The sequence below is a fragment of the Branchiostoma floridae genome, chromosome 18, assembly GCF_000003815.2.
Source record: "Branchiostoma floridae strain S238N-H82 chromosome 18, Bfl_VNyyK, whole genome shotgun sequence".
Taxonomy (NCBI): Eukaryota; Metazoa; Chordata; class Leptocardii; order Amphioxiformes; family Branchiostomatidae; genus Branchiostoma; species Branchiostoma floridae.
This window is the reverse complement of record NC_049996.1, coordinates 4328159-4339863: the sequence shown is the minus strand read 5'-3', so window position 1 is coordinate 4339863 and position 11705 is coordinate 4328159. Positions and strand designations below refer to the sequence as shown.

The 11705-nt window shown below is 39.8% G+C and overlaps 1 protein-coding gene across 1 annotated transcript; it reads left to right on the top strand.

The window, feature by feature from the left end:
* Positions 1-20: 20 nt before the first annotated feature.
* Positions 21-5168, top strand: LOC118405312 (1-phosphatidylinositol 4,5-bisphosphate phosphodiesterase delta-3-like). Its single transcript, XM_035804764.1, has 5 exons — positions 21-129; positions 358-422; positions 1235-1367; positions 1920-2069; positions 2464-5168. The coding sequence occupies exons 1-5, from the start codon at positions 27-29 to the stop codon at positions 2550-2552; spliced, it is 540 nt and encodes a 179-aa protein (XP_035660657.1). The 5' UTR covers positions 21-26; the 3' UTR covers positions 2553-5168.
* The last annotated feature ends 6537 nt before the right edge of the window (positions 5169-11705 follow it).

Below are 11705 nucleotides of genomic sequence, written 5' to 3'. Positions count from 1 at the left end.
TCGCACATATTATGATTCTAGTTGCCATGAACTACCAAACCAAGTGTGACCAGATGGATCTGAATCTCGGCAAGTTTCGACAGAATGGAGGTTGTGGGTACGTCCTAAAACCGGAAGTCCTCAGGAAAGGTAAGGGACAAGATACAACAAGTAGCATCATGTATATGTTTATGTTTCTGTATATTTGTGTGTAACCTTGTGTATATCTGTGCGTGTGTATGTGTGTGTGTGTGTGTGTGTGTGTGTGTGTGTGTGTGCGTGTGCGCCTGCCCTTTGTGTGTGTGTGTGTCAACGTGTGTTACTTTATTTCATCTCTTCCAGCCAAACCATGTCACATTAATCATTCTCCCTTTCCAGATTACTTGAAGATTGACACTTCCGGAAAGATCCCAGCTAAGTACAGAAAGAACCTTACCGTCAGGGTGAGTTGAATTCTTCGACCGTCGGCTTTATGCAACACTTTCGAAATTGAGTTTATTCATGTCGTGTGTATTCATATTTATACAGCTAGGTTAACAAGATACATTGCAACTACTCTTCATGTCGTCCTTCTCAACATACAAAACTGGACAAAATCTACACACAGTACAATAATATATGCAGAATATGCATGTACATAAAATTCATAAGTACTAAAAGATAAAAGTGAAACAAAAAGCAAATTGGAGATTTTGCATATAGATTTTCCAATGATTTGGAAATTAGATTTGTCTGTGAGTCTCCTCAAGGGGCTTTGCATCCAGCCCGAAAAGACGTCCTTAAAGCTAAGGGCAAAACGCGCCGGAAGTGCAATTTGTCCGTACGTTCTTTTTGTTTTGATTTTGTTTGTTTTTGAGGCCACGTCCGCCACGTATTTCTGAAAACGTCCAGGCTGTACAGGGTAGGCACGTCGCCCGTACTAGCACGTAACGCGGGGCGAATCCGTAGCCCGATGGCACACAAAGTTTTGCCTGCACCTAAAGTTTTACGGCGTATCTGTGAGCTCTAAAATCGGCGTCGGATTCCCTACGAGTTCGTACAGAGGCGGTACTTACCACTTACGGATCCCAAAAGATTGCCCACGTTTTTGGCATGTAGACAGCACGTCTTTGCACGTACGACGGGCTGTGCCCTTAGCTTAACCCAATTTAGATACTAATTTTCACCTGTGGAGTCGTGTATAGTGACTTTCCATACGGCACAACATCGGCACCTTCTAGGGTCAACGTCCTATATTATTGTGCATTCCTGGCAGGTGATCAGCACCTTCCAGCTGCCCAGCCCGTCCGAGAAGGGTACGAGCTGTGCGGACCCGTACGTCAAGGTGCAGATATGCGGTATCCCAGCAGACTGCGCGGAGCAGAGGACCGAGTGGAAAAAGAACAGCGGTAGGAGACCTCGGGACGTATTAGCGTCTACAGACGATATTGAAATCAATAACAATACGTTTATTGCAAATTCTTGCCTAAAGGACAATTGCAAGTGACTGTTGTTATTGATAAGATATAAAACATACATTAAGTAATGTAATAATTAGATCAAATACTTTTTTCTTTACCTTCTGATCTTTACCATAAGAAATTATACTTTATTTCTTTACCTTCTGATCTTTACCATATAATTTCGTTTAGACAATCTTGCAATGACACTTTGGATGCAAAATTTTAACATTTTCAGTCAATTTTCCAAAATCAGCCAAATCTTGGAATTTGTTGCAATTTCATTACTTTCAGTCCATATTTAAGAAACTCTGCAGTTCGTGTATAAAGTTTGTAAGATTCCATGCCGTGTAAAACGTAAACACGATGGTTGTATTTGTTTCATATTGGCGTCAAAATCTATTCTTTTATTTTATTTTATTTTAAGATGACGATTCTAGCACTTGCTATCAAATGTGGAAATTGGTTAATGCTAGCTCTTTATATGACTTGACCCTGCAGCATTCCATGCCGTGTGGAACATGGCCATGACGTTCCCACTGTCCCTGCCTGAGCTGGCCATGCTGCGGTTTGAAGTGAAGGATCACGACAGCATGTCCGGCAGCGACATGTTGGGACAGTTCGCGTTACCCATAGACTCTCTACAACAGGGTAAGGGGAAATACATCATAGATTGCACTAGCTATTCACTTTTATTCAATATCAACGAAGCAGGCAGGTACCGACCGCCATTCTAGAGTCCATTTTTACATTTCAATGGCCGGGCAATTTCTCAAGTATACAATATTTTTGTACGTGTATTTCATCGCTTGAAATTATCATTCTAGTTTCCTTTTGTCATATATATATATATATATATATATATATATATATATATATATATATATATATATATATATATATATATATATATATATGTCCTCTGACAAATTTTAACCATGTGTTTCCTTAAAAATCACCACATTGTAAGCAGTTGTAAAGTATCTATTAATATGCGTGAGCCTTCCTTGATTTTGGATATAATTTTTATGTTTTGTCGTTTTAGGCTACCGTCACGTCCGTCTACTGGATAAGGGCGGCGGGGATATCAGCCCAGCTTCGCTGTTTGTTTACATCAGTCTTCAGGCACCATAAACTCGTGTATAATCCCATAAGGCCACACCAATTTTATTTGTTGCTCCTCGAGTTTTCCTGTCCATCTTTTTTCATTTAAAAAAAATAAGTCCCGAGAAAAAGCATTTTTTTCCCTTCACAAACCTGTACATATTACCATTCAAAATGTCAATCTAAATACAATGCAATTTATTAAGAACATTAGTATTGTATCAAAGGAAGGGATTCATTGTATAAAACGTGCCATTAAACTCCTCAGGCTGTTGTTTTTTTGTGTCATTTAAGCCATATATCTTCACCCTAGACCTTTTAAAAAATATTTTTATTTCTTTTTGACCTATCGCTCCGATATTTTTTTTGGAAAAAATCCGAGACACAACAAATAAATTTGGTGTGGCTACACAAAAGTGCTTTTTTGAGTGAGCGATATCTCTTGGAGACGTTCAACTTCATGAGAAAAAGAAAACTATCTCGTTTTGTAATAATACATGATCGTTGCTTATCAAATTCTTATTTTTTAATAATTAAAACATATTCTCGAATTACAATTGCAGCTTTAAAAATGACCCACAAAACAGCTTCATGTAGTAAACGAACGTAAGCGTTGTCAGGCATCGTTGAGTAAGATCTAATTTGTAACCAAAAACTATGAATGGATATGCAAACGAGGTGGGGACAAATTTCAATAGATCATTATTTGAAGGCTGGTTTGGCATGCTTTGAACTGCTTGTTTGGTAGAATTGTAGTATAACCCCACCATTGCCGTGGATACCAGAGCTGCCTGTGAATTTTAATGTGACGATGACACGTCCCCTATTTTGTTCGAACCCTGGTTTCGCGAAAAAAACGAGGATAATTACATGTTAATGATATGCGTGCAATTCGCGTGGGAATGTAGCTGAGCCCTGCTTGATAACTTGTAAAGTATTGAACACCTGATGCAGAGCCCTTAACATACTCTACTCGTTCTAGTGCTATTCTTGAAAATTACTTTGTCAGCAATACTAATGTCTGTTGCATGTTGCAAGTTGTGTTGCTATAGGAACCTACTATAGGAAAAGTAACTGCTCGAGTTGAAAATATGTTATAGTTTTATTGTACAAAACAAATCGTGCCTCAAATTCATGTATTACTTGCAAGGTGTGAGTAAACAAAATACAACTGGAATTAGGTATGATATTGGTTATAGAACATCATAGTAGAATATATGGCCCTTGATGTACAATGAATGACATTCTGTGACTCTGAAACCTGTATGTAATTGTACTTGATGTGACATGGTTATTGTGTAGTTGAAGGAGCACTAAGCTGAAGAGGATGTTGACTTCTAGCACATTATGTATTGAATGAAACCAGTCGCCTTTTTTGCAGAATTTCACTTGTAGTGAATTACAAAACTTGTGTTTTCTAAAACAATATGATACTCACCAATCCATTGTAAACCCAACCAGTGCATTACCAAGAAGGCCAAACGCTAAATTGTCAAAGACAACGTTGCAATATGAGTTTCTCATCGCCCATGAAATTGTTTTGCCTTGTCAGTCACATTGTATTCAGCCATAGGCTGAGATCGCTTTTAATAGGTAGGATACTGAAAGCTTTTCGATGCGCGGGGACTATTGGCCGTGGACTTTATCGTATGCTGTGAAGTAGTAAGCATTTTCCCTCTTAAACGCATTATCTATTGGAAAATAACACTTCTTCAGGAATGTAGTGTTTCTTTCATACCATCCCTGAAATATGCCTTGTGGAAAAAAGAGATACGACAATTGCGCTTACAAGGGTTTAGGATGATATAGTGACGATTTTAGGAAGATGTGACAATAGCAAATTGTTATTGTCACTTACAATGGAGTACGACAATATAGTTACAATCCTTGGAAGATGTGACAATAGCAAATTGTCATTGTCACTCACAATGAAGAAGGATAGTATAGTAACTATCATTGAAAGATGAAACAATAGCAAATTGTCATTGTCACTTACAATGGATTAGGATAATGTAGTTACAATCTTTGGAAGATGTGACAATAGCAAATTGTCATTATCACTTACAATTAAGTAGGATAATATAATTAAGATCTTTGGAAGATGCGGCAATATCAAATTGCCATTGCAACTTACAATGGAGTTGGATAATGTAGTTACACTCTTTGAAAGATGTGACAATAGCAAATTGTCATTGTCATTTGTTATGTTTGATGGTAAGAAATCTGAATTTGACGTGCAATCTATGTAACCTATATTTTGGAGGTAACAATACACTGAATGGTATACTATTGCACGGAAATATTGCATGGTAATATTCATTAACCAAAGGATTTCCCAAGTTACCTTTTTATTGTACAGTCGATGGCCCCAGAGTTCAGTGAATTCAGAATACAAATATTATAGCATGTGTATTGTTGGCGCATCAAATATATTAGGTAATATTCTTGAGGGCAATTAGGTTCATTTTTTAACAGTAACGCTGAATCTCTAAGATATACACCACTGATTTTAGTATGTATTACAGATAGGAATAACTAACAGCTACCATTTTTGCTGGTAAACTTTGATGTTTTGAAGTGCTGTTGGTTTTTACCAAATACATTTGTAAATTATGCAAAAAAAGAATGCTTCTGAGCCACATGAAACCTATGCGTCTAACTATTATTTACTTTGTTCTTTAACTCATTAAACAAAACACCCTATATATAGCTGTGTAGTAATACCAAATTATAGGTTCATGTACATGAATTTAGATACAGGTCCTGAGCTGTACATATATCTAGAGACGGTATTTCCGGATAAATTGTTTTGTAAATTGATTTTTTCCTAACTTGCAATATTGTGACAAATCTCACGATTGATTGATTGTGAATTTACGTATCTTTAACCTGAAAAAATCGTCCACGTTTGCTCATCGATGAAACCGCAACTGGCCGAATTTTGGGCTGCCTCTCTTCTGCCTCTCTTTCTCAAGATCTAGAATAGAATTTTCACAATGTCTTTTGTTACATTGCCACTTTCTGTGACATAATTTATGTTGTGCGCCCTGTCCGAGTTTTATGGACGGGAAAATACGTCTGGGAGAATTGCGACAAATGCCTGTTTATGGTCCCGCCGGGCGGTCTAATGAAGTCGGCTTGCTCTGACTTGCAGGAAAATGTCGCAGTTGGATTGCCCATCAACCCATGCGGCGTTGAGTGCGCGGATCACACCTATACATGTTTACCCACTCGACCATAAGGGTAATCTGTCATGAAGTACCAGTCTGAGTCTTTCTATCGTATCTCGTACACTACCCAACCAATGCCGTGCTTGCAGCATATAAAATCTTTATTGACACGACAAAAGTAAAGCGACTTTCGTAAGGTCTATAACAACTACTTACAGTACAACTAAACGTACATATGAATATCTATAGGTGTAAATAAGCCATGTTCCGAAATCTGTTCTCATGAAGAATGAAAATGTTTTTTTTTTAGTTATGTTTGTCTCTTTATTTTTCTCTGGGGATAAATGAGAAAAAAAGTCTTAAACACGTAACAATTACAATTCGGCATTCCGTATTTCGTTTGTACATTACACGAACTCCATATTGTCCGCTCTGTTGCCGTGTTTGATTTGCTAACTACATTACCCACGCGTATAGAATCGTTGTCTTCCAAGCGCAGTATAATAAAGTACTATAAGAAGAATAAACGACAATACTATTGTAGGTCACCCTGGCACAAGTCTTTACCTCAAACCTCGGGATTGATCATGCTCGCACGGCGTTTAAACGGGCGGAGAAAAATTACAGACCACCATTGTTCTCTGTAGAACTTATCTTTCTACCCTAGGATTGAATAATTGTCTCTGGCGCTTTACAAATAGGACGACATTGAGTAGCGCTACATTTCCAGTGACTGTCATGGTACCAAGCGATTCTGTCCAAATATGCAATGATACGGGAGATAATGTTCAAAACGTATTTAGCATCTTTATTGCCTTTCATGACGTCCGGCATTACCTCGCCTTGTTGCAAATACCTAACATGATTTGTGAAGTGCGATATTTTGAATGTTTCTCACTTTCCAAAATGTCCACCATTGTTTAGAGTCAAAGCGCAGGCTTTGGTCGGAAAGGAACTTTTTTGTGAGCAGTACCAGTTGGACCACCTGTTGGACGACCTGACTACCGGTAACTTTGCAGCGAGACTTCTTTAGACTTTTGGTTCTCTGATAACTTGTTGAGTTTGACCAGTAATATTCCCCTTGACATTATATGAGGTAATGCCGGACTAGAAAAAGGAAAGTGTTGTGTACACATACACACGCACACACATACATACACACACACATGCACGCACACACATACACAGACACAAACATTCACACACCCATACACACACGCACACACAGACACACATATACATAGTACATACATACACATACACATACACACGCACACATACGCACACACATACACACACTTGCACATACACACACACATACACACACACACGAACATGCAAACCTAGATAGGCTGAGACATGCACAAACACATATACATGCACATACATACAAACGAACACACACACACACACACACATACATACATACATACAAACACACACTCACCAAAACATACACGAACAAGCACGCACTATCATGCCTACATACACATTACAGAGAGAGACTTACATACTCACTAGCGGCTGTGCGCGCACATACACGGGCAGTAATAACAGACGCCATTTTTTTGCGTACGATTTAATATAAAACTCACGCTTTTTAACAGTTTGAAACATGTTGAAGAAAGGTAAGCATGCACATATAAAATCAGACAAACCCTTCGTGCTCATGCAGTGTAACGTGTGCCAGATTTTGGAAAACACAGTTTTGTCAATTATCATGTATGGCATCCAGGATGTCTGTGTCTAACAATGTTGTTCCTACAAGTTATAATCAAATAATATGGATATACTTTTTATGCTAGGTATGATAGTATTCTCCGGTCATAACGGTAATAAAGCATACAGTCTTAAAAAAATGCCTATTGATGCATAATGTGATAGATATCAAGAAACAGTAGTTTACGTGGGACAGCTAGATGTTTTCTGTTGGTCTTTGTCAGCAGACCTAGCCGTTTGTGATAGAACAAGGACGTTACTTGGATAGAAGAAGAAGAACTTTATTGCACGACAACTGTAGAGGATACAGTGTTTGGCAACTTGTACATACAATATATACAGAATTTAACTACATGAGTTACTAGTATCTAAAAATCTAAGAGAAACTAATCTATTTTACACATGGTATATAGTTTTAACAATCAGGCTAACATTATGTTCTGGTTCAGGATAGTAACGTTACAATATTGTCTCGTTTTTTAAATGAGTTATATATAAATTGACCGACATAGGCAGATATATCAGCAGGACATGATAGTAACATATTGAACATTTCTGTCTTGGTAGGTGGTAACATTGTATCGGATTTGCATTTAATAGACTGTAACATTTTTTGTCTCTCACTATCATAAGTTGGACAATCCATTATAAAGTGGGATTCATTTTCAATATTATCATGGCATGTTGGACACAGTCTCTCACTGGCTGGAGTGTTGTGATGTCTACCCTTTTCGATTTGTAGGGAGTGGGCACTAATTCTTAGTTTCGTAATGATATTTCTAAAGGATTTGTTTTGAACAGTTAAAGGGTAATTTTCAAGACAGAATTTTTTTTTTATTCTGCAATAAGTACTTAGTTTGCTTAGACTTCTTATTTCTTGTCTCCAGCGATAGCCCTGGCTGCACATTTAGTTTGTGATAGCCGTGGCTAGTTAGGCAGCCCTGGCTGTACATTTAGTTTGTGATAGCCACTGGCTAGTTAGGCAGCCCTGGCTGTAAATTTAGTTTGTGATAGCCACTGGCTAGTTAGGCAATCCTGGCTGTACATTTAGTTTGTGATAGCCACTGGCTAGTTAGGCAATCCTGGCTGTACATTTAGCTAGCACAGTTCATAAAAATTAAGTAAAGCTGTGACAGTTTGGCTCCAAGGTTGTGTGGATATATTTACACAACGGATCGATACTTAAAGTAGATGTCTATTTGTAAAGTGCCAGAAGATATGAATGGAAAAAGAGTTTACAGATGAAGATTTTCCATATTAGGCTTTAGGTGTAAGATATTCACAAGAAGGTAACTCTTTTTTGGGTCCTTACCTATGTTTGGGTTCATCCCCAGGTCACACTGAAAACGCCTAAACCCTATTCAGATAGAGGGGGGGGGGGGCTTCTGAGACAACAGTCATCTTTTACAAAATTAGCTGATTTTTTGTCCACGATGCAGTTTCCAGATTTTAGGTGGTACACCACACCTATTCTCTTACATCAAATGCATCCTATGCAGTCCAATGTAACTTTCATTATCAATTTTTCTTACGTTTATGTTGTCATGAATGTCGTCCTTGGTCAAAATCCAAGATGGTGGACCATATCATGAGCTCTGTTATAACCAATTTATTCTCCCTTGAAACCCGTCAATACCTTTTATTTTGTTCTCCCAAAGGCATCAAAAGAAATGCTTTCAATCTATTGTAATTTTGAGTTTGTTTGTTGAAAATGATTTTTTTAAATTCAAGATGGCGGATCTCAGCTGGTAGCTTAAATATGTATGACGTCAATTTGTTACGTCATTAGTGCTGTTGACATCAGAATTCCGTAAACTACTATTTCTGTTAGATCGTTGTTGCACACATTCTCAACAGCCCACCCCGTCCCAGATTGCAAAAAAAACGGCCTGAATAGTGTTAAATTTGCATGCCCTTCCTGCTAAAATAAACGAATAGATGAATAAATAAATTAGTTAGATAAGTAAATTAATAAACGTTAAATACATCCGTCGATGTAGGTTAGGCATCCAGGTAATACGATACACCAAAAAGTAGTTACTCAAGCAACTGTATATGCTGAAGACAATTTGGATTCCAAGGATAGAAAGGCTAAGACATAGTTAATGTAAATGAGTGAATTAGCTCCTGTTGTTTTAGTTGCAGGAGCTAAAAGTTTTGTTGCGGGGGGGGGGGGGGGGTTGTGCTATGTACCAAGTACCGGAAAGTTCCATGTGTAGCCCCCCTTTTCTGTTGAGGGTGGGATTGTATATCCTCTCATGTATGGCCTCTCTTACTCCCAGCGGGCTTCACGGTCTAGGATGTCGGTAGATTGGAGGTTGAAGCAGTGCCCTTGGTTGTGTTCTAGGTGGTTGAAAATAGCAGAAGAGTAGCCGTTGGCCTTGGGTTTGCAATGTTCTTGGTACCTTGCCTTTAGTGGCCGGCTAGTCTCACCAATGTATGTGTTGGTACAGTTGGGTTCTTCGCATTTGAGACTGTAGATTACATTGGCCTTAGTACCTTTCTGTGGTCTGTCTTTTGGATGTACCAGTTTGTGTCGGAGGGTTCAGTGCGGTTTGAAGTTAGTGGAGATGTTGAAGTTTTGGAAGATCCTTCTGGGTTTTTCCGAAACTCCTTGGAAATAGGGGATGGTAATGTTGGCTTTCTTGCTGTCGGTCAATGGTTTGCACTTGGCTGTTTTCTTTGAGTGGTCCGAGGGTTTGAGGGCTTTGTTGAAGGTCCAGTTTTGGTAGCCACATTTGTTCAATGCATTCCGGAGGTGTTTGTGTTCCTCTGTTTTGGCTTTGTCAGAGGAAACAATGCTGTCTGCCCGGTGATACAGGGTTTTTATCAATGCCAGTTTGTGTTCCAAAGGGTGGTGAGAGTCAAAGGCCAGATATTGGTCAGTGTGCGTCGGTTTCCTGTACACTTCAAACTGAAGGCTGCCGTCCTTCTCTATGATAGTTTTGGTATCTAGGAAGGGGAGCATGTTGTCATGACTTGACTCCTGTGTGAACTTGATGTTCTTATCTACTTGGTTGATGTGGTCAAAGAAGTCATCAGCTACTCTCTGTTTTAGCTTGCAATAAGTGTCATCTACATAGCGGAACCAGTTGAGTGGGGGAGTGTCCTTGAACGTACTGATAGCCTTCAGCTTGACTTTGCCTTACCTTTGTTTTCTTTTGAATCCAATTGTCTTCAGTCTGAATTCTCTTACACCTTTTCCTATTGGACATCTGAAATTGTCTTCATTCATCGTTAGAGTATAAAAAGACCTGTTCTTCCAGATCACTTCAGTGTCACTGACGAAGGATAGTGGATTCTATCCGAAACGTCTGACCGTTTCAAAATCATATCCAGTTGCTTGAGTAACTCCTTTTTGGTGTTAAATACATAGGCTTTGTGCACATTCAAATCATTGCCTATCCTTCATACTACAATTAAAATCCATTTTAGATAAGAAAACTTTTTAAAAGACACTGGTCTAGAGGCAGACAAAATGGAAAGAGCGATGCTTGACAGAGTCTTCTGTGCTGCTACAGTGGTTCGGGTGGCAGGGGAGGAGCGACACCCGACATAAGTCAAGTCAAGTCAACCCAGACGCGCTTCTATCCCAGACGGGCTTCTGTGATTAGCACATCTGGGATAGGTCTCCATCCAATATGTGATTCTATCCCAAAAGCGCTTCTGAGATGGGCCAACCCCATGAGTCTACTATCTCTACTTGCCCATATACATGGTCATAGGCACGGTCACGGCAACGCTGATGACGTACAGGACAAGGCACAGCCTGTCCAGGACCTTGGTCAGCAGGGTGTAATCGGACAACTCCTGGTCACCCTTCAACGCCTTGGTCAGCTCCTCCAGCTGCTTCTCGTTCTTCACGGCCTGCTCCTTAGTGATGCGGTTCAGCTCCTCCAGCTGCTGCTCAGTCTTCATCGCCTGCTCCTTACCAATGCGGATCAGGTGACGTAGGCAGGAGGTCTGCTCTTTCACGGCGGCCTCCAAGCGGGTGAGCGGCCCGACAGGGATGTCGCGAGTTGTCTCTGAGACTTCAGCTGGGGTCTTTCCATCGACCTTCCCCACGTCATCGGAGACTTCAGTTGGGGTCTCCACGTCGACCTTCCCCACGTCATTGGAGACTTTAGCTGGGGTCTTTCCATCGACCTTCACCACATCATCGGAGACTTCAGTTGGGGTCTCCACGTCGACTTTCACCACGCCATCGGAGACTTCAGCTGGGGTCTCCATGTCGACCTTCACCACGTCATCGGAGACTTCAGCTGGGGTCTCCAGGTCGACCTTCACCACGTCA

What these genes read in the sequence shown, in the direction of transcription:
- LOC118405312 (XM_035804764.1), top strand. Translation starts at nt 27, where the DNA reads ATGAACTACCAAACCAAGTGTGACCAGATGGATCTGAATCTCGGCAAG. An exon ending in ACCGGAAGTCCTCAGGAAAG is followed by an intron (nt 130 to 357) that starts GTAAGGGACAAG and finishes CTCCCTTTCCAG; the next exon opens with ATTACTTGAAGATTGACACT. An exon ending in CGAGTGGAAAAAGAACAGCG is followed by an intron (nt 1,368 to 1,919) that starts GTAGGAGACCTC and finishes TTGACCCTGCAG; the next exon opens with CATTCCATGCCGTGTGGAAC.